The 21,780-nt window shown below is 40.0% G+C and overlaps 1 protein-coding gene across 10 annotated transcripts in view; it reads right to left on the bottom strand.

Moving 5' to 3' along the window:
* Positions 1–539: 539 nt before the first annotated feature.
* The window catches only part of ctnnd1 (catenin (cadherin-associated protein), delta 1), a 31,223-nt gene continuing 9,982 nt past the window's right edge, over positions 540–21,780 (bottom strand). For 3 of the 10 annotated variants that reach the window (XM_015030362.1, XM_015030363.1, XM_015030364.1), the window contains exons 2-22: positions 18,311–18,385; positions 17,901–18,023; positions 16,849–17,129; positions 16,616–16,706; positions 16,234–16,424; positions 15,903–16,149; positions 15,660–15,731; positions 14,951–15,101; positions 13,783–13,984; positions 11,207–11,324; positions 10,920–11,076; positions 10,003–10,020; positions 9,645–9,710; positions 9,394–9,521; positions 8,248–8,398; positions 7,932–8,127; positions 6,853–7,049; positions 6,223–6,270; positions 4,526–4,608; positions 3,717–3,771; positions 540–2,475 (exon numbers count right to left, since the gene is read on the bottom strand). In XM_015030362.1, coding sequence (XP_014885848.1) covers positions 2,417–2,475; positions 3,717–3,771; positions 4,526–4,608; positions 6,223–6,270; positions 6,853–7,049; positions 7,932–8,127; positions 8,248–8,398; positions 9,394–9,521; positions 9,645–9,710; positions 10,003–10,020; positions 10,920–11,076; positions 11,207–11,324; positions 13,783–13,984; positions 14,951–15,101; positions 15,660–15,731; positions 15,903–16,149; positions 16,234–16,424; positions 16,616–16,706; positions 16,849–17,129; positions 17,901–18,017 — 2,628 coding nt within the window. In that variant the 5' untranslated portion in view covers positions 18,018–18,023; positions 18,311–18,385 and the 3' untranslated portion in view covers positions 540–2,416. Of the gene's footprint in view, positions 2,476–3,676; positions 3,772–4,525; positions 4,609–6,222; positions 6,271–6,852; positions 7,050–7,931; positions 8,128–8,247; positions 8,399–9,393; positions 9,522–9,644; positions 9,711–10,002; positions 10,021–10,919; positions 11,077–11,206; positions 11,325–13,782; positions 13,985–14,950; positions 15,102–15,659; positions 15,732–15,902; positions 16,150–16,233; positions 16,425–16,615; positions 16,707–16,848; positions 17,130–17,900; positions 18,024–18,310; positions 18,386–20,000; positions 20,391–21,514; positions 21,663–21,780 lie in introns of those variants that run through there. The other 7 variants (XM_015030355.1, XM_015030356.1, XM_015030359.1 and 4 more) reach the window with 6 other exon arrangements.

The following is a 21,780-nucleotide window of genomic DNA, read 5'->3' on the forward strand; positions in this document are numbered from 1 at the left end:
TAGACGAGTAACCGACCCAAAATGTGAAAATTGAGGAAATTACTCTGTCACAATTTAATAACTTAATATATTTTAAACAAGCTCTGGTAAGAAAGTGATCATGTTTAGAAGTTGTGAGTTACAGGGATGTTCTTAAGTGGAAGAACAACCTTGTGCAGATTGATCAGCAAACTGGAATTGATCATTATTCTGGTTTTATTCATTATTTGAAGAGTTTTTTGTTGTTTTTTTTCTACCATACCAGAACCACAACGATCACCTCGACTACTTCTAAACAGGATGTACCGATTATGCCTCTGCTAGCAGCTCAGTTTAAATACTTAATAAAAAATAATTTAAAAAAAGCCCACCTTGTCGTGGTGGGTCACAAATAATGAGTGAACAGTAATCCACCAGTATGTGATTCTCCCTCATCGGATTTATGTTGTACAACACATCTCTGGTTAATTTATCCACACAAAAAAGACATTTGATTTCCTATACTGACACATTATCCCCGTTTCGCTACAAAAAAAACAAAATCACAACGATAGACAAGACAGAAATCTAGCTTTCTTTTTTATTAAAAACATTATTGCTAGTTACATAATTCAATCATAAATGAGAATGTGCAACTTTTAAGAGCCAAGGCAAAGAGATTAAGGTGTAATCCACAATCAGAATGTTCTGCGTAGGAAGTTTGCTTTAATCCAGCTATGTCGGTTTGCATTGAATTAAGACGTAAACTGAGGTTCTGTTTAAATCAAAAACATAAAAACTGATTGCATTTGCATTCACCCAGCACACCCGAAACAATTAACTCCCAAATCAATATAAAAAGAAAAATACATAAAACCATTAAAATTAACAAATATTCTCTTGAATAGATATAGTTTAGATGTGCTTTTATTCTTTTCACCATTTTAACTAGTAGCAAATTGTGTTCTATGCCTCCTTACAAATTTTCTGACATTATCCTTTGCTGTTTTCCAACTTTACTAAGTTTATGGTCGAAGGCAAGTTGTCTGCTTAGGAAAAAAAAAAAGAAAAAAAAAAGAATCATTTTTCACCTGGAATGGAAAAGTAAAAAAATACAAAACAAAATAAAAAAACTAAACAAAACAACCCAAATACATTTTCCCCCCTATAGTGCTTCTTTTAACAATCCAGACAGTATCTACATCTCACTCGGCACCAACAGATGTGGGCTAAAACTCAACACGGATTCCCCTTCCAAATAGTGTTCTGAAGCAGTAAATTAAACAGAAATCAGAGAATTTTATGCTATACAAAGAGGAGATTTTAAGCATTAAGTTCACTTATTCTTCCAGAACAGGCTTAAAAAAAAAAAAAACAAAACGCTGTATTCCCAACATATAAACTTCAGCGATAGGAGAAAGTGAAAAAAGTTTGTCTTTTCAGGCTATGTTGGATACATCCAATATGTGAGGCACTCCAGTTCAGCTTCCTTGCACATTCATAAGGTTTAAAGACCGGCAGATCCAGTTTGATGGATACTTCGGCGTCTCACAAGAGTTTCCAGGATCATTAAACTATTTGAAAGAAGGATCACTTTTAAATACAGACTCTTCTGTCTGTTCCAACAAGCCAGAGGAAAAATATTCTCATTTATTCCTCTGTACCGACACATATGTATTACAGACACTTGCACTGATTTATATTTATGGATATTCACCAAAGTCAGAGGCCCCCAAAGAGATCAGCGATGCAAGCTTTGAAACACAGGCGGCACATCAAATGAAGCAAAAGACATTTGTCAGTGCAGCTACTGAAAAAAAAAAAAAAAAAAAGATTTTGAACTCGGCCTCAACATTTTGGCACAGGTACGGCGCATGAGTACGAGTAGCAGTTCAGAGCAAAAGCAAGTAGAGGATCAACCACTACAGCAACAAGAGGCCGAAGCTTTAAACAGATCTAATAAGACAGAAACAATTATTCTCAGATAATTTTGTAGCGTTTAGCTGGCAAAAAATCAGGAAAAAAAAAAAAAAAAAACACATTCCCTTGATTTCGTCAAAATAGTGTCATGAATGTAAAACTTCCCCACAAAGTGTTCCAGTCTGATCATTTCCATTAAAAAGTGTCAAATCAGGCCTTTTAGTGTCTTCCTGGTAGAGATGTACTGTAGTGCTGTTTCGTGGAGACGTAAGAATCATAAGCCACAAACTCAAACTTAGTGGTTATTGAGTCACAGAGCACAGAGTGGTTATAAAGTCATGATCCGTTGTCCACAGGCAGCGCTTTAGATCCACATCACTTCCTGTAGTTTCATTCATTCGTCCGCTGCAATACAGGAATGTAACAGAGAGAGAAGAAGAAGAAGTAGAAGAAGAAGAGAAGCTGCGACAGAAAGGAGTGAGTGTACATGTTGGAGTTAAATCCTGGCGGTAGTGTAGTGGTCGCCCCCGTTGTCAGTTCAGCAGGGGCAGTAAGTTGGAGGAGGCTGTCGTCTTGCGATGCACACAATCAGTTCTTCTGAAAAAACAACAGAAAATCAGCGTGTTGGGAGCTGACTGTGTGAAGAAGCGAGTGATCAGAGGTGCTCATGCTTCAAATTCAAACTCAGAAAAAAAAATAATACAAGATTCACGAGAAGTAGCTGTGGGAAGCAATGTCATCACATCTTAAGACAAAAACTGTGTGAGGAGGAACAAAAAAAAGAAAAAGCAAAACATTAAGATAAGAAAAATAACAGTTTCCACCAGCAGAGGGGGCAAAACAACGATTTAAATACAGTACAATGAGAGCTCAATGAAAACAGAGGATGCTTTTGCAGTGCCTTGCAAAAGTCCTGGAATATTTTACATGTTACAGCCACAAACCTCACGGTGTTTAAGATGTTATGCAGCAGACAACACAAATTAGTACATCAATTCTAAAGTGGGAAAAAAAAGAAAGGGACACATGTTTCTCAGCTGTTTTATCACTAATAATAAATTGAAAAAGTGTGCCAGGCATTTGCATTTAGCAACCTTTTTACTCTACAACCCCTAAATAAAGCCCAGTCGCACACTACTTCTAGAAGCTTTCTTAACCCTGCACAAAAATAATCACCCCACTGCTTCATGGTGGCAACATTTTTATTACTTTTTAGAAGGTTTTGTTCATTAATTTCCCTTCAAAATATTCCAAGGCTTTCTTATTCCCCCCCGATTGAGTTTTTCAGATTAAATAGTTGCTAATGAGCTACTACATATTTTTTTAATCACAGGAGAAACTTTCATCAGTTTAAACATATAATAAGTTCAGATCTAAACTAAATCTGCTTCATAAACCAGCAGTAAAATAATTATAAAAAAGAATAATTAATCAATTGAATAAATCTCAATTCCTGATAAAAGTAGTAAAACTTTTCCAGATTTGGCAAAAGCTAAAATTAATTTCCAAGTTTTTCCAGACCTCGCCAGGTAGATTGTCTTACCTCCACTGTTGATCTGTAATTGCATCATGTCTTTTTTTCCCCCCCATCTATTCTGAATTTAATTCATTTTCCTCTGAACTACCACGTGTTGATCTATCAGATCAAAATCCCAGTGAAACACATAGAAGTTTCTGACTGTAACATAACAAAACATCAATATCTAGGGGTATAAATATTTCTGCAAGGTACTTTTACACACTCCTACAATATTAGGCCATGCGGTGAGTTGAGCAGGGAAGCTGGTGGGACACATACCATGCGCTGACATGCAGTGTGACAGTGGATGTAGCCTAACCATCGTAAGAATCCAACAGAGGCAAGGAAGCCTGCCTCTCCCCATACATCCCTCCCTGAGAGAAGAGACAAAATATAAAGAGATAGAGAGTGTGATAGATTATGAAAAGACAGGAAGAGAAGCCCAGAGGTGGTACGACACAAAGAGAACGGTGAACAGAGGAAAAAAAAACGAGTTCAGTGTGAGTGGACACAAAAAGTTCAGAGGATGTAGTTAAAGGGAAACAAAGGGTGAGATAAAAAAAAAAAAGAGTAAAAATGTTAGTGCGATGTTAGTTCATGTTTCAGGGAGACAAGTGGGAGATAACGTTCAAGATAGAGATCGAGCGCTTTGCTCTGATAGGACGTGCCACAACATGCCGTCTGTGGGTGTGAGAACGTTCACACAACATTCCCGGAGCTCGCATTCAGTGTGTGAGTGTGTGTGTGTGTTGCGCATGACCTAGTCACATCCATGAATTTCCAACCTTTTAAACGAGAAAAGCAATGGCATGTATTTTCCCAGCTTTATGAGAACTCTGCCTGAACAGATACAACGTTAAGTGGAAATATTTCACAGAGGTGCTGAAGCAGCCGAAGAAGCGCCGTGACTGGGCTTTTATTGACCAACAGTCCTAAACCCCAACAATTTACAGATAAAGTCCAGATGAAAGTTCGTTTCTTAAGAACCGGGGTTAGGAAAGAAGGTGTTGGAAGTGTTTTCCAGAGGTTTTGTTTTGATTTTTTCAGTGATAAAGGTAGCTACTGCTTTAACCGAGGGTGCAGTCATGCGACGTTGTGGAAGCGGGTTCCCATGGGATCAGCGTCTACCTGTACTGAGTCTTGGTCAGCAGCGTCGAGTGTTTTATCCAGCGTGTTCTTTCTGCCTCTCTGGTCCAGTGTGGAGTAGGCGTCTGTGGGGGGAAGCAGACGTCTTTAAGATCCTGTGGCACACAGACATCAGTGATACAAGCCAGTAAAATCGTCCTGTTTTCTGTGGACATGAAGCCCAGGAGGAGCAAAGCTGTGCAGCTGAAAATAGCTACGCATTTGTTCTGTACCAATTAAAAAATTTACTTGTACCGTTTTCATTCAGTTAGGACTACTAACCATTATACTTTAGATTAAAAAAAAACTTTTCAAATTCAGAGATTTACACACGTTTCCTCAGTATTTGTTAGAAACCCTTTTGAACTGCGTAACGACTGAGGTGTTTTTTTCTTTATCCCGACACATGGATTACGCAACAGTCTGCTGGAATTTTGGCCCATTTTTCCTGACAGAACCGGTGTAACGGGGTCAGGTTTGTGTTTATTCAAACTATTGGAGTAAAGAAATCTTGATCTAAACTCATTTAAGAAATGGAAATAATTTTGGGAATTCTCACTGACCAAAAACAGGAACAGAGTAGGTTAATTTAATGGGGTTTTTTTTGTAAATACAGTGCATGTAAATATAAGGTTTTAAATGAATATGACCAACTTCAATCTACATCAAATCAGTTTGCAGGATCTTTGTATTATTGCAAAGAAAAACTTCTTTTTTCTACTGAGTAGTAATGAGTAAAGTGTGTCTTTCATGCAATAAGAGTGAAATCTGTTTAGAAAACCAGGAAGAAATTCTCCCTGGAGAGTCAAACTAGAGGACATTTAGAGCAGGGACCATTCAAAACTAAATACATAATAACAAAATCAACTACAATAAATAGAAAAAGAAACAAGCCAGGTTTTCAAGATCTCATTGCCTTTAAATGAGCTACTTAATTTGCCATCTCAACTAAATATTTGTGTTGCCGTCTATCATCTTGAGTACAATAGCTGCTAAAACATCCCCAAGAACTTGTTATATCTCAGAGGGCTTTTTTCAGATACCATGAGCTCACTCTGATTGCCGTCTTCAGCAAGTAAGATACTTTGTATTATTGTAAAGAAATAGATTTTCTGCATAAGCCACAAGACAAAAAAAAAAAAAACATTGTCCTTACAGTAGAAACAAACAGTGCAGTAGGATGGGTGTTTAATATTTTAGCCTTTCTGTCAATTTCAAACCTTGCACTAAAGTAGAACGCCATCTTTGCCAGTTTTGGGTCGTTTCCTGCCTCAACTGAGCACATCTTTAGATTTTTTTACAGCTCCATTTGAACAACATTTCCTGAAGCTTGGCTCAATAAAAAGTCTATTTCAGAATAGCCATTGTGTTTGGGTTTTAAATGAGTGGCAAAGACTAAAAATATTTTGAATAGAAATAAAGTTAAAAAAAAAAAAAAAAAAACACCACTCTGCTCAGGAATGTAATCAAGTAACAGGCGTCACAAATTATACTTGCAAAATATATCAGATGAGTATGACTTAGTAGAAGTGCAGCTGTTCCAAGATAAATTCTAATCATTCAACTTTTATTCACCGTCTTCTCACACATTCACCGATTATCTATATGAAAGCATTTCCTCATTCCTGGGTTTCCGCCATGGTCCATAACTATAATGTCTCTTCTACACTGTAGATGTATGTAATGGTTTCTGCACTTGCCTGGTCCAAACTCATTCAACGGAATCATTTCTTCGTCTCTTTTCCCACCTGCATGAAAGCAAAACATTAAAACGGAGTGAAAAGCTTTATTTCTAAATGTCAGGTTAAAAAAAAACAGCTACTAAGGTCAACCTAAGGCTTACAGTCACAGAGAAACAGCCCGTTACTCGATTTATTTATGAGCGGTAACGGCATGCATAATATTTCATTAGTAAACTGGCATTCAAAATTGACTGCGTTAATATAGTTTGCAGACAATGGAGGTCGTCTTCGGTACGTTTCCAGACGCTGCTTTGTAAACTTGAACAGGGTAAGTTCAGATTCTCTTCAAGCCTCAAGGCTACAAGGTTTCCGAAGCTTCTGAACTTCTTTGATTCTTTGGCTTACAAGACCAACAAACGTCTTCAAAAAGCCATGAAGTAGCTTTTTTTTTTTTTTTTTTAATACAAAAACTTCAACACTTAATTTAAAACCAAAAAACGTGAAAAATAAATCATGTTAGTCGAATCCTTAGAAGTATAAATGGAAACGCAGGCAGCTGCAAAAGCAATAAGCCGGTGTGTGGGGTGTTTGTGTTTTTAATGTGTACATATAGTGAAACCGTGAAGGAAAGCTCGACATCTTCCCAACCTTTGTCAATGAGAGGCAAAGTGCTGTCGTCATGTCTTCCATTGAGCCTGTTGTCGTCGGGTTTGGGGGGATTTAAGTTGACCATAAAGTCGGTCTTTCTCCAGCCGTCCTTCTCCAGAGTCCGACGGAGCTCTTTGTGGGCCCACACGCTCTGCAGCACCAGCCCGGCTCCACGCACCTCCCGGTCTGAGCGGTTACTGTTTCCCAAAGTTCAAAGACGGGGGGGGGAAAAAATAAATAAATGCTGGATGTTATAAAAAGAGAAAAAAAAACAAGCAAACAACTTCAAAAGGGCAATAAAACCTGATCTGTACTAAACTAGGCTTTCTGCAGGATTCACCAACTCAAACTTAAGACTTAAATGGTAAATGGAATGAACTTAAATAGCGTTTTTCCAATCATTTTGACCATTCTAAGCACTTTACGCTAGAGTCACATTCACCCATTTGCACACACAGTAATACACCGATACACACATCGTTTAAATGTCTTCACATTGACATGCGACAGGAAGGAGCTGAAATCAAACCTACAACCTTCGAGCCACAAGACGACTACTCTACCCACAGAACCACAGCTGCTTCAAGACTTGAGACCTTTTTAAGGTTACGAACTGGAATTTAAGACATTGAATTACGACAAATGTACAAAAGAAGAATCACAAATAAATAAATTGCATGGGTTGGCGATGGAAGTTAACCAATGGCTAAAATAAAATTTGCATTTACCCATGTTGGACATAACTGCGCTAACCTGCTTTACTGTTGCAGGGTATATGAGCAGCTAATTCCCGGTAGCAGCAATCGAAGATGTCTGCATGCAACTCAGTTTTGAGATGTGTGCAGAACAACTCAAAACTCAGTACTCAAGTTTTGAGTAACAGTAAAGTCCTGTGATAAAAAAATGAAACTAAATAAAATATCTGAGATTAAATAGTCCTGCCACAACAAAACTTAAGACCTGTGATAACATATCTAAGGCCAACTCTTTTTCCAAAATAAATTTAAGACTTTTTAAGGACTTTTTAATGCGCTCCCACCCTGATTAAACAATCAATACACTTCTGACTCCGCCATTACTTGTCCTTGTTGGTGAGCACCAGTCTCTCAATTCCTTGCGAGGCCCTCAAGGTTTTTGCAGCCTCCACGTCGGTTCCCAGCACCTCATGGAGCGTGCTCAGTATGGACACCACCGTCTCTTCTTTCAGCGCTTTCACTGGTTGATTCTGCCCACCACCAGGCAAGTCTGCCACCAGGTAGGGTATCGCGTATTTAGCTGCCAACAGACACAGGTGAACAAAAGTTAAACACTCCCCAACACAAACACCAGCACCGATCCAATCTGTCCCTAGAAACCCAGAGTCTGTTTGGTTGGAAATGGTTTTTGATGTCTCACCGAGCAGTTTCCTGTTTTGCGGATCTATAGCCAGGTTACGGATCGCTCCGGACATGGCGCGGACGACTCTGTCATTGGAGTTATCCAGCAGCTCGCTCACCACGACCAAGCTTTTCTCTTCACGCATCAACGCACGGATGTACCGTCCATGCTAAACAGACGGGAGCACAGAGGATTTTCAGTAAACTACAAGTCGTGCCTAATCTGAAAACTTACAAATTACAAATATATGAAATAAGCATCAGCAGCCAAAGTGTTTTAGTAATGATGCTGACAAGCAAAACACTGCGGTTTGGTCCAAAAAAAAAAAAAAAGAAACATTTCCAATTAGAAGGAGAAGCAACTTTTGTTTACTGGCACAACTAAATCCACAGAAAGTTGTTTTTAACCACATTGCATTTGCAGACAATCACACACAAAAACACAGTTGTCACAGAAAAACATTGTCGGTATAATTTTTCTTTCTCTAAACTCTTAATTAGATTTTATTGTCATTTGTTCTGCAGCTTTCTTAAATTTCTCCTTCACATATTTCCTATACGTAGTTGCTAATTTTGCATAGCATTGCTTGGATAAAATTAGTGAAGTGCACACCTGAAGATCAAAAACAAAAGTATCTACATCTGATTCAACAAAATAAATTTAGACTTTTAGAGTTTTTGGGCAGCAAATAAATAAATTTAAATTCTGGAGCCTTTAATACCTGATTGATTCATGAGTCAGATTTAAAAGGCTTATCAAACAAAATACATTCCTGTGAAATAGGTCAAGTACCTAATTAAAAACGAGTGAAAAACAACTAAAAAAAAAATTTAAAAAAGAGACAACTTCAACGCCTTAAAGTAGTGATCAAAACGACGGGAACATCTAGCCGCTTGGAAGCAAAATACAAACAACTTGTGGGGATGATTCATTGTTACACTGCCGCTGATAACAAGGGTAACACAAACTGTTACAGGTAATTACATTTCAAGGACAAAACGTTCTGAGTCAGTTGGTTCAAAAGCATCTTCACTGATCAACACCTGAACGCTCAGGAGGAGAGGTGGGAAGACTGTGATGGTGGGAAACAAAGAGAGAAATGCAGAAGCTTTTGCAGCCCCACTGGTGAAACAGAGCAGGATGATGACTTAAGGTGGCTCTTACAGTCCATTTTCCAGCACAGAGGTTCTGAATGGCTCCAGCTGAGGCTTCCAGCACAATGGGGTTGCTGCTTTCCTTTAGCAGCGATGTGTAGATGCGGACCACCTCTGGCTGGAACAGCAGCTCATAGCCTGCAGGATGGACGGATTTACACAGGAAGGAGGGAGGAAGCATGTAACAGGAGGTGAGCAGAGAAAAATGTAGAGTAGATTTATGTGATGCAGTCAAACATCATCTCCCAGGTCTTCGCTTACCTTTAGCAGGCGTGGCCCTCGGTGGGATACTTATCCTCTCGTGAGGTGCCTCCTCATCTTTCCTTCCTAGAAGCAGCAGACCCTCGACATTACATTTCAAGAAATGAACAGAAACAAGTGTGTGCTACCTCTAGTGCAATTTCTACTGCTGTTGCATTTCAACTAGTTTTGGCGTCTGCAAACACACTAGCCAAAAGGAAAAGTCAAACTAAGATGCAAGTTCTTGACTGAGGGTTACGGTGCAGGACAACCACAACGAAGAGCAGGCGTGCTTGTTAGTTTCAACAACCCAGACTTGATCAGACAAGATCACGCAGCGGAAGCCGAGTGTCGTTACACAGAGGTAAAGAAAGCTTACCTTTGGAAAACCACTCATCTGTAGCCGACCCAGACGGGGAAAAGAGGAACGGAGAGGAGAAAAAGATAAGGAAGAAAAGAACGGCAGAAAAAAATGAAGGAGAGAAAGCGTTAAAAGGGAAAGCAGCCATTACTCCGCCACCCAAATAACATGTGCTCACATCCTGACTACCAGCACAGGTGACATGCGCCTTGTATGTATTCAAGAATTAATGTTTTCTGAACAGGTTGTGGTTGAAAATGAGAATTTGCTCTCAATCATCTCATCTGGTAAAATAAATGTTAACAAAAACAGATTAAGAATTTATTGCCAACAGATTTAGCTTAGTAAAAGAAAAAACAAACATCAACTAGTTCAGAGAAAGCAAACCGACATCAGCCCGACCCTTTGACCAACTCCTCAGTGGAAACAAGACATGTGGAAAACGCAGTTTGTTTCTGCAGTTTGTGCCGTTAGATGATCATGAAATGTAAAGTTTCTATCAGCAGTAAAATAACTTTTACTGTCATATATAAAGAGAAATTTAGGATGATTTATTGTTAATGATCAAAAAGTAAACAAGTGAAAAATAACTAATTAAAAAACTCACTATTTCTGAATGAACTCTGTTAACATGAATAACAGATACGATAAAGTGTCAGCTTAAGTTCCAGCAAAAAAAAAAAAAAAGCTGCAGCTGAAACAAATCGATGCTCTCAATGAAAAACCAGCAGCGACCACAGACGATGAGAAGAGATTGTTGGCATTCCTCAAACATCGAGTAGTTTTGTTTGTTGAGGCGTGTGTGTGTTGGTATCAGTTGACTTAAAATGTGTAGTCAGTGATGTCACCCTAAATGCCCCAGAAACTGAATGAGCGCACACACACACACACACGGACACACAACACATGACTTCATGTCGCTCTGTGACACCGACCTTTGCCCTTGCGGGAGCTGAAGCAGCCAGCCCTCTGGCTTGAGGGGGCGGGGCTCGAGTTGTCTAGTTTGCTCTCGTCGTAGGCCTCAAAGTTCGGTATTTCTTTGTGCACATGATACGACAAGTTCCTCAGCAGACAAACACAGTTCTCAGTCAACTGTGTAGACACAGAGAACAAGGCGCAGGTGTAAAAAGATAAAAAATAAAAATAAAAATAAAAAGTTGTAGGATACACAATTAGTTTTAAATGCAGAATTCTGAATAAATCCAGCCAACCTTGCACATACCTTATTGTTGAGCTCTTTACAGTTAATCTGGGACTGAACGATGTACATGAGGGAATCGACCAAACCGGAGCACTCTCTCAGCTTCCGCCTCGCCTCAATTCTCTCTGAACTCACATTCCTAAAAACAGACACAAAAAAGGAAGAATGAGGCAACTGAGAAATGAAAAGCCGTAAAGAAGGAAAAAAAAATAATTGTCAGTTTTGGTCACAACATGAATCGACAACAAGTACAGCTGTGTCTGAAAACCACTCCCCCCACAGTTGTTTGAATGAAACTCCCTTTAAATCTGCAGTTTCACAAAGAAGAGTCTGACAAGATCCGGTTACATGCGCATATATGTGCGTGTTACATGAGCACTTTCACTGAAGGAAGATGGGCTGCTGTGTGCAATGTGGTTGAAGCTCATGAGGTAGAAGCTAAGAATCAAAAAGCGAATGCTCGTTCGATGACACGCTGAAGTCGCAGCTCCATATTCTGTTGTCGAAACGCGGTACTTTTACCTTATTAACATCTGAAAATACAGACAGTTTCTAGGCTAGATTAGCTGCGATAAATCTGATCTGGAGAAGACTCGCTGGTTTCTGAAAATATGGAGATAATCTTCCAACTTTACTACTCTTTTCTTGGAATGAAACTAAAAGCTAAAACAACTTGTAGAACTTTTGGTAATTGTACTTGGAGATGCAAAAAACCAGTTGCCATCAGCCGTTTTCCTCCAGTTTTCATCCCTGTTCTAAAACTTTAATTAATAGCCGGGCTGGGATACCTGCAAACTGAGAACTAGATCACTCATCTAAAGTTGTTATTTAGAGTGAAAGTTCACACAAACCACAGAAAAAGTTGAATAAATTAAAACAAAGTTGTTCATCTGTATTTATTTGAGCTTTCAGCCTGTCAGGAAGCATGGTGGTGTTTGGAAATCTTGGAAGCCTTTTAAACAGAGTTAAGGTGGGAATCTAGGAAGAAACCCTGAGAGTGATTCTTACAGCTACTAATCCAAACCATACCTCTCACATCCATCTTATAGCAAAACCAGATTCTACAAGTTGAACTACTAATGTCTCATTTTCATCCCCAATTCACTCGACTCATCCTGGAGCTTCAGGCAGACAGTCAAAGCTCAACATGACATACTTGATGCCGAGCACAAATCGTCAGCCACCAAGACTTTTAAAGTCTTCAAGATAACATTTCTAACATGCTTCTCCCATTAAGCAGAACAGCTCTAATTAACCGAACTGTTGAAGAGAATCCACTGATAACAGACCCACTGGCCTGCTAATACTGTTTACAGTGTACAGGCCATTGCCCCACTGCTCCCTGCTATTTCCTGTAACAACTTAAATTCCTTTCTTCCCGTTCCTCTGATTTATTTAAACATTGTGACAGACCGCTTCCAAATTTAACAAGCAGCAGGGCTCTGAAAGGATTGTCTGTAACAGACCAACTCAAAGTAGTTCATAATGGTGAGGTGTAATAACGAGGACACTCATTTTTTATTTTTATTTTTTTTTTTACTTATACAAATCTTAAAAGTGTGGAGTTCATTTAAGCTCAGCTCTTCTGTTCATACTTTCCAGAACCAGGTGTTGCTATCAACCTGGTTTATATCAAAACTCTCCACTGCTCTTTGAAATCGATCAGGTTCAGTCGGAATCAATGGAAAGAATCTGTGGAAAGACATTTTCAGGCTTCAGCCACAGATTCTCAGTTAGTTTGGGGTCTAGACTTTGACTGGGCCAGTCTAATCTAAAAGCAGGTTCACTTTGACTTTAAGCCTCTCCACTGTAGCTCTCTCTTGTCTAAAGCTTCACTCTAAAACACTAAGGGTGAAATAACATTGGGGGAAGGAGAGACATGTGCATTTTGTTGCTGGAAAAACAGCAACAAAATGCTGTTTTTCCAGCATTTTGCTGGAAGTCGCTGGGAAGTCCAGGGCGACTGACCTGCTGGACGGTGAACCTCTGTCTCAGTCTCAAGTCTTTTCCAGCCTCTAACAAACTTTTTTGTTCCAAGATTGACCAAAATACTGAGGAAAAACAACCCCAGAGCATGATGCTGCCCTCTCCATGTTTTATGGTAGAGACGGTGGGTTCAGGGCGATGTGTGGTGTTAGAGATTGTGAACAGCAGTATGGAGATTAAAATTAAACAACATCAGGTGATGTATGGAAGTAATTGGTAGAACTTGGGGTGATCCACACTTTTTGGATTTGTTTGGCAAAGCCTTTTGAAAACTAAGCGACATAAATACACACTTGTGAGATCAAACGTTGCAGAAAAATTACTCATTACATGATTACTCTAGTCAGACTATGTTTATGTAGACAAAACATTTCTTGAAGAGCAGCAGAGTTCAATCAGATTAATGAAAGCTTGGAAAATCTTTGCATTCCAACTGTGTTCTACGTAGCTTTATAAAAACACACCCAGGTCCTCTGCTGTGTTAACTTTCTTCCTTCCTCCCATCAATCTGCTTAACCAGACTCCTTCCCTGTTGTTTTCCTGAAGAGATCAGGTCTCCCCTCCATTAGCGGCAGCTTTGATCTGCGTTCTTCCCTTTCCTTCCTTCATACCTCAGACAGCCCGCCGTATTAGTGAGCGCCGTGTCCCACTCCGGAGTTCTGGGCTTGCCGTCTTCTTCGCCCCCTCCAGCGCCGTTGGTCGTCCGCTCCCAGCCCGAATGGGGAACCATGACCTCGTCACAGAGAGCGTGCAGCGCGTTATCCACAATCTCCATCTTCACAGAGTCCTGGGACGACAAGTTCCACAGAGTCCCTATGGGGGAAAACGCACCATTTTATGGTTATCGTGTGAGAAGACGATGCTTAGTCTAGTTTCAAAGTGACACTTTAAAAACAGATATAATTGGAAAACTACAGGACTCCTGCAAATTTAGAATTATATGAAATATGCTTGTATAGCATAATTAAAACAATAACAGTAGCCCACAACCTCTGAATAAACATTTCTATTGTTTCATAGATTTATTTTGTATGTCAGCATCTTTTATTCATCGGTTTTTGCCGAGAGTTTTATTTTCTCCAAGATACACGTTCCAAAACCGTCTAGAACCCACATTTATCAGCGACTGTAAACAGGAAACAAAACTCATTACATACAACTATTCAGCATTTTATATCATGATCCATACAGTCTCTACACAAAAATAACCTAAAAAACCCAATTTGAAGAAAAACAGCCTGCAAGAATGTGAATTCTGTAATTTAACTAAATGTAACTTTCATTCTTGTCCCTGTAGTTCGGCTCAGGCCCTGTGTTTTCCTCAATCTTTGTTTTGCTCATGTGCATCGACTACAAAAGCAAATGATCTGCAGAATGAGCTTTACCACAAATGAAAAACCTACAGAGAGAGGAAAAAAAAGTTCTGTCGGAAGGAAGACTTTTAATTTAGCAAGGAAGTGGAGACAAGAACATAATGGATTTAATGGGCTTGAAATACATGACATAACCTGCAACAAGTTTCTGAATCCCTGTATGTGCAATAAAACTACTAAGCAAAATGCTAATTTCAAACAGAAGGAGATCTAGTTGGCTGCCAGATTAGTGGAGGAAATATTGCCAAGTTTCTGCTCTTTCAACTGCATTCAATCATTTATTTTTAAAGAAAAGCAGCTTTAAAAATAAATGACTAAACAAACCACAGCGCAGACCAGATGCCCAGAACGTACAAAGCCTGTGTTTTTTTTTTTTTTTTTTTTTTTTTTTACATATAAGTCGAACCTGTGATGATCTCTGTGAGGTCCTGGTCGCGCGTCTTTCTCAGCAGCCGGATCAGCGCTGGAACTCCATCGCAGTTCTTGATGGCAATTTTATTGTCTGCATCTTTGCCGAAAGAAATGTTCTTTAGTGCTCCACACGCTGCAAAGTGAACCTGTAACACAGAGCCAGGGACAGCTTTATGAGACACTAGTGATTACTCTGTAAACAAAAGATTAAACGCGTGCAAGGGAACCAGAATGCTGTAACCCAGAGTTATGCTGCACATAGTACTTAATACACTTCTCTCTCACTCTAGATGCACGGAAACGTAGAGCTATGAACCAGCTTTAATCCGAACCAGTGCACCCCAGGTTTGAAGTTTTCCAACAAATATCTGATTTTAAGATTATTAAAACCTGTTTCAGACGCAAATTGTACAATATATTGAGGTTTATTACATTACATTCCATAGAAAAATGTAGAAAAATGTTGAAAAAAAAAAAAAAAAACCATTCATATGGATCAAGCCCAAAATCATTAAGACCATCTGTCCCCAAATAATTCAAATTTATAGCTTTAGTTCCTTCTGTACAAACACAGAAGGTTTAAATAGTAAAAGCAGTGCAGTAAAAGCTCAATCCTTTTAGGCATCAATTTGACTCCAGTGAACTCAGGTATAACTAACTTATGAAACAAACAGAAAACCAGTTGGAGGGAGCGTCAAACTGACCTCTCTGTTAGGGTTGTCAAGCATGGACACGAGGGCAGGGATGCCCTTCAGTCGGCGGACGTCAGACTTCACCTGTAAATCCAGGAGGTTGATGTTATTCGTGTGCTTGTGTTATAGCGTGCTTCCTTATATTTCACCAGGCTCAATGGCGGGCACAAACATTTTTTAAGGCCCGGTGCTCAAGTGGATAAAAAGGGCACCACATGGAGAAGGTCACCTTCATGATGAAAGAAAAAGTCTTACTTTGTCGTTCTTAAAGGTGAGATGCTGCAGGTACGCAGCTGCATTGCTCCTGACTGGGTCCAGTCTGTAGTTCAGCATGGCGATGACCTCTGGCAGCTCCGGCTGACGCCATCCACTAGCTGGTGGTCCTTTCCTCAAACTCAGAGCGTCCAGTGAAGCCACGCTGCCCCTCTCGCCCTTAGCCAGCGGTGCCCCGGCACCATAGTAGTAAACCTCTCCTGCACCATCTAAAGCGCCTTCATAACTCCTGCAGAGGGAGAACAAACTTGTTGTTGTTTAAGCTATGAGAGAGAAGAACCAGATTTTTGCCAAACCGTACTACCACACTCACCCGGTCCTGCGTGGCGGGGGGCCATGTGGGAAGGCGTGGTTGAGGGGCATGGTGTTGTAGTGCATCGAGTGTCCCATGCCGTAGTCCGGCTCGTCGTAGCCGATGCTGCGCTGGTCATCCTCCAGACCGTACGGATCTGCGACAAACCGGGGAATGGACGACAGCTCCAACGCACTTCCCATTCGCCCAACCTGCAGAGAGACAGAAATAGCGCTTTACAGTACCTGCAGACCAGTTATTCCAGTAGATTTTGACACACTGCAGCTGGCAAACAAATCGTCAATGTTAACTTAGCAGGTGAAACCTGCAAGATCAGCATGCCAGAGCTAGATTCAGTTAAAACAAGCCCCGAAGCCAATGATGCAGTGACTGTTGAACACACTTGTGGTTGGGCAGCATATGGGTCCAACTGGTTCCTGCTAGGAGCTCGGTAGCTCGGATCCAGGGTTCTGTAGCCGTCTGCGTGGACTGGTCTGATAGAGAATAGATAGAGTGGAGGGAAAACGGAGTCGAAATTAATTCATTCAACCATCTGAACGCAACGAGCTCAAAATGCAGCGACTGCATCACTAAAATCTGATGAGAGGAGTTCAGGTTTCAGTAAACTCCTGTTACCTGTAGCGATCGTCCATCCGAGCCCCCCTGCTGAGGCTGGAGAACGCCTCAGACGGAGGTCCTCCACGGTAGTCGTCGTAGCCCCCTGGTGGACCATAGTGGTAATTGCGGGGCACGGTATGGGTGGGGTACTCCATGGGCACGGCGCCGCCCGGGCCCGGCCTGTAGGCCATGGATGAGGCGTAACCCCCGACAAGAGAACCGCCTCCATCCACAGACAGAGTGTCCGACACGGAGGGGATGACTGTGCGAGTCGTGGTGGTCTTTACTACTTTCTTCACCTAAAAAGAAAAGAAAGGGAGCGAGTGTTTCACCGTGGTTTTTGTTAACACACCTAGCATTAAAACAGGAGCTACGTTCTTTACACTCGTTGACATTTTGTCAAGGATTGGCCGGTTTTTATTTCGTTTTTAAAGGAAGCTGATTGTCTGGGTTTCATTTAGACCATTTGCATGAATGCAAAAGCAAAATTGTAATAAAGCTCATTTTCTCTCTGTCCCCAGGTCACTACTATGAACTATGTTGTGTTAATTTATTACAAATAACAGACTTGTTGCAAAATGGAAAAGACATGGTGTAGCTGCCGTGAGAGGTTTTGTCAGTTCTGTTTGTGTTTTCATACGCTACTTTAATCAGAAACTTCTGAAAATCATGCTGGAGAAAACATTCCCAAACATTTCAAAATAACATAAAATCCCCATCAAAATTGAATTGCAACAGACACAAAATGCCACACAGGTACATCAAGAAATTAAAATATGCTTTCCAACAAGGTTCTTTTTGTCATATTAAAAGTATCTTTTGAAAACAATCTTTAAGCAGGTATTAAATGTGCCTATTCAAATTGTTTTACAAGTCAGAATGTTGTTAAATGTTTTAATTAGCTGAAAGTAAAAATAAAAAATCATCATAGTCCATGTGAACTGCATTTATATGATGTTCTTCAAACGAGTTACTGAAATAAATGAACTTTTGAACAGTGTTCTAACTTTCTGAGATGCACTTAGTCTCTGACTCTAAAACACGCCACTGCCATTTGATCTCCTCCTTACCGTGGTTTCTGTGCGCCTCGTGGTCCCGTCGTCATCCGTCTCCACGGAGATTACCGGGGGCACCTGCTGAGGCTCCTCCATTGTGAAAGTCTCCTGCACCAGCTGACCAGGCTCCATCCTGAACTACATGCACATGTACACAATGCTCAATTTCAGTCCCGATGTCTCAAGTTGTGAGACTCCAAAGGGCCAATTTGATATAATGACATAATATAGCTCAGTTTATTGTGTGATGATCAATAAACTATTCACAGTACTGTCAAACCAGTCCCAGTCATGAGCATTAAATGCAGTCTGCAGCTTAAAGTCCATCTTCTATGTTGCTAAAGCGTATATAGTTATCAATTGACAGAAAAGGAATGCGATGCTCCGTTATCTCCAGCTTCAGGCATCAAAGGTCTGAATCTTACATGATGCGTCCCGTTGATGTAACCCTCGTTCAGCGTCAGCCTTTCTAGGTCTGCATCACAAGGAATGCGGCCGTTCTGTTAACATACAGAAACAAAATCATGTTTGTGAGAGAATCACACATGGCACTAGCAAGAAACTGGATTTAAATATGCATTTCTAGGCAAACACAGCATTTGTGTCACGCCGCTAGCTAGTGAGCAGATGCCTTTATTCATCCAGAACAAGATGAAAGCAGCGATTTATCAGACTACTTTTTAATTTCAGCCACATCTGCGTAGCAAGAAAAAAAAGGAATGTTATGAGACCTTTTTCTCCCATCATGCGTTACAAACACGCAATCAACAGACCAGAAATAAAACAAATGGTTTTAAGAAATACATACTTGCAGTCATGACGATACAACTAAGGTTTTTATATTTAAGAAGGTAAAACATTTTTACCTTTATACAGTTTTTGCATAAGAATCCATCTTCCTTGAACCTTTTCACATTCAGTTACTTTACAACCACAACATCTATTTTATTGAGATTTCCAACGACAACAAATGTAGTGCTGCATATTTTTAAGTGGTAGGAAACTTCATGGGTTTGGCAACTTTTTGTTTTACAAATGAAAATGTAAAAACTGACCATCATTATCCAGCCATCGGGAGGAAATGGTTTGATGTTTGCTTCATTTATAAAAAAATATTTTTTTTAAATAAAATGAAAGCAAATTTCCCATAGAAGACATTATTATTTTTTGTTTTTTTCCAAACATAACAGTCGTGGCTTTAAGCAAATTATATTTAGTTGGATTCAGGGATTAAAAAAAAATTCTAAAGGTTGAGGTGGTAAATAGACAAAATATGAGAAACTTCAAGGAGGTATGAATACTTTTGCAGGGCATTGTAACATAACAATAATGGATGATTTGTGATGGTGGTATGAATAGATGACAAATGGAGAATTTATCAGTAATGGAAGAAAGAACAGCTGACATGATTGATGATTCTTCAGCCACAGACAGACCTCTGTTCCTGCTTAGTACCCATTTAAAATGAGATTCTTCATGATTTAAAGTTAAAAAACAGAAATAAGTCACTGTTGGCTGGAAACTGATGACAATAAAGCCGTCCACATACACACACACACACACACATCAGATTAAGCTACTGGACTTAAACTGTTCAGATCAGATTAAGCCACAGACAGAAAGAGAAGCAGCTGGGCAGATGGAGACATGTGGATACCTGTCAGTAAAGACCGATATCATGTTGCGCTGCCTAGCAGAGGCATGCTGGAGCCTTCAGGCAATGTTAACACACACCAACACACAGCAGTGATGGGGGCAACACAAGCAACCTTCCTGGTCTGCACACACTCACTATTTAACATCCTGCAGCACCTTATGACTCAGAACAGCCTTGAAATTACCTGAGACATTGTCAGATTAAGGTGCGGCAACATGCCAGAGCAGCAAGCTGAGGTGGATGGTTATTGGCTAAAGCAGCAAGGGTTCCCTGATGGTGAGAAAGTGCTAAGCTGTTCCGGTACATACTAATGGCTCCTCTGAGAAAGCGAAAGAATTATCGAGCGTTTTAAGTTCAGGTTCAGAGCCAAGTAACTGACTCACCCTGTGACTGATAAGCAAAACAGTGACCTACTTTATTTAAGAAATCAGAAGACGGGATCTTATTTTCATCCTTACCCCAACAGGGGATACCCTCCAGCAAGTAAAGACAGAAGAACAAGAGTAATCCGTATCAGAAAAAGTCGGAACAACAAACCAAACATAAAAGCAAGACGTAGTTTTGCATGCAAACATTCATGGACAAGTCAGGACAAAACCATCGGGCGGCGCAGCATTTCCAAAGCCTGACAGCTGAGGGGGAACAATCACGAGAACGTCTTTGTGGAACTTACAGATGTTAACTGAAATAATATGGCATTTGAATTTATGCCCAAAGGTTGTGGGACAGACGTCGGTGACCAGGAACCTTCATCAAAAATACAGTGTAGGGAGCTCTGGTAGTGCCAAAAAAAAAAAAAAAAAGCATATATTTTGGTGGTTTTACTTCCAGTAATATATTGATGATGGAAAAATAATGCAAGTTCACTCTCTCAAAGATGAATATCCATTAATTTTGTAAAGAACACTTTACACTAGAACTGGAAGCCAGTTTTAAATATCCAAAAAACAAAACCAAAAACAGTACTGGTAAATATAATGAAAATAAACACAACTCACAAACAAAACCATAAATAAAATGGATTATAAAGTCTCTGTAAACATAATTGCCTTTCAAAAAATATTAATTATTAGAAAGGAAATTATTCTTTCCTTTTTGTTCTTTGCACAGGTAATGTCCACAGGTGAGTCTGTGGTTTCCAGAAGTTTGTAGCCTTATTTGTGACATTTCTAGAATGTCTGTATGTGCTACACTATAATGCAAAAAATTCTGGTGAGGGATAAAACTGTTACAATAAGCAATTAATCGCATGGTATATTAAAATAAGCTAATCCTTTCTGATGCTTAATATCTTTGAAAGGCAATTTTGTTTAAATAAACTTCATAATCCGTTGTGTTTATGGTTTCAGTTCGGTGTGGTTTTTATTTACATTTTATTTATCGTTTTTGTGTGTTGTGTTTTCTTTCGGATATTTAGAATATCTTCCAGTTCCAGTGTTAAGTGTTCTGTACATTACTAAAGTTTATTAGTCTTTGAGAGAGCAAACTCACATTATTGTGCATTAACAATATATTGCGTGAAAATGGTCCCAAAACAATATTGACATTTACTGCAGTAATTTCTATGATAAAATTATTTTACCGTATGCTCCGTTCTCACTTTCTCTGAAACTATAGCAGTTGCTGTGATACTTACACTTCTGATGGAGCTTCTTGATATCAAGAGAATTGAAATAGAGCTTGTAATTTCTAAGAAAATATAAATTAGATTTGATTTTAAACACATACTTCAGAAACCCCCTCTGGGGCTTAAGTTTTAAAAAGTATTTATTTACTTTATTTAATCTGAAGTCTAAGCGTCGCGTGTTTTAGCTGCTGCTGTGGTCTGCTGCCGTCCAGCACAGATGAGATGAGGGTGATGATGAAGATGACTTTGGATGAACCGGTTCAGATCAAAAGGAAGAATCCGAGGAGGACCGAGACGGAAAAGGTGCATGAGGGTAATGAGGGTGGAAGGGTCAGAGGGCGTTACCTGCATGTTGGGGAGGGGGCGGGGCAAGGTGCCGGCACACGACCTCCGCTCCTCCTCCAGAGCCCGGCTCAGCATCTCAAACTGCCTCTCCTGCTCCCGCACGGAGGCCAGCAGGGAGGCCGTACTCGCACACTGCTCCATTCACACACTGAGAGCAGAGCACAGGACAGGACAGGACCGTCACCACACAGCACAGGGACAGATGCGTCCAACACCAGGATTTATCAGAGGACAGACAGAAAACCACCAACGTACACACAGATAAA

Source organism: Poecilia latipinna, unplaced genomic scaffold (genome assembly GCF_001443285.1).
Source record: "Poecilia latipinna isolate Pla-1442-1.1 unplaced genomic scaffold, P_latipinna-1.0 Scaffold180, whole genome shotgun sequence".
NCBI lineage: Eukaryota > Metazoa > Chordata > Actinopteri > Cyprinodontiformes > Poeciliidae > Poecilia > Poecilia latipinna.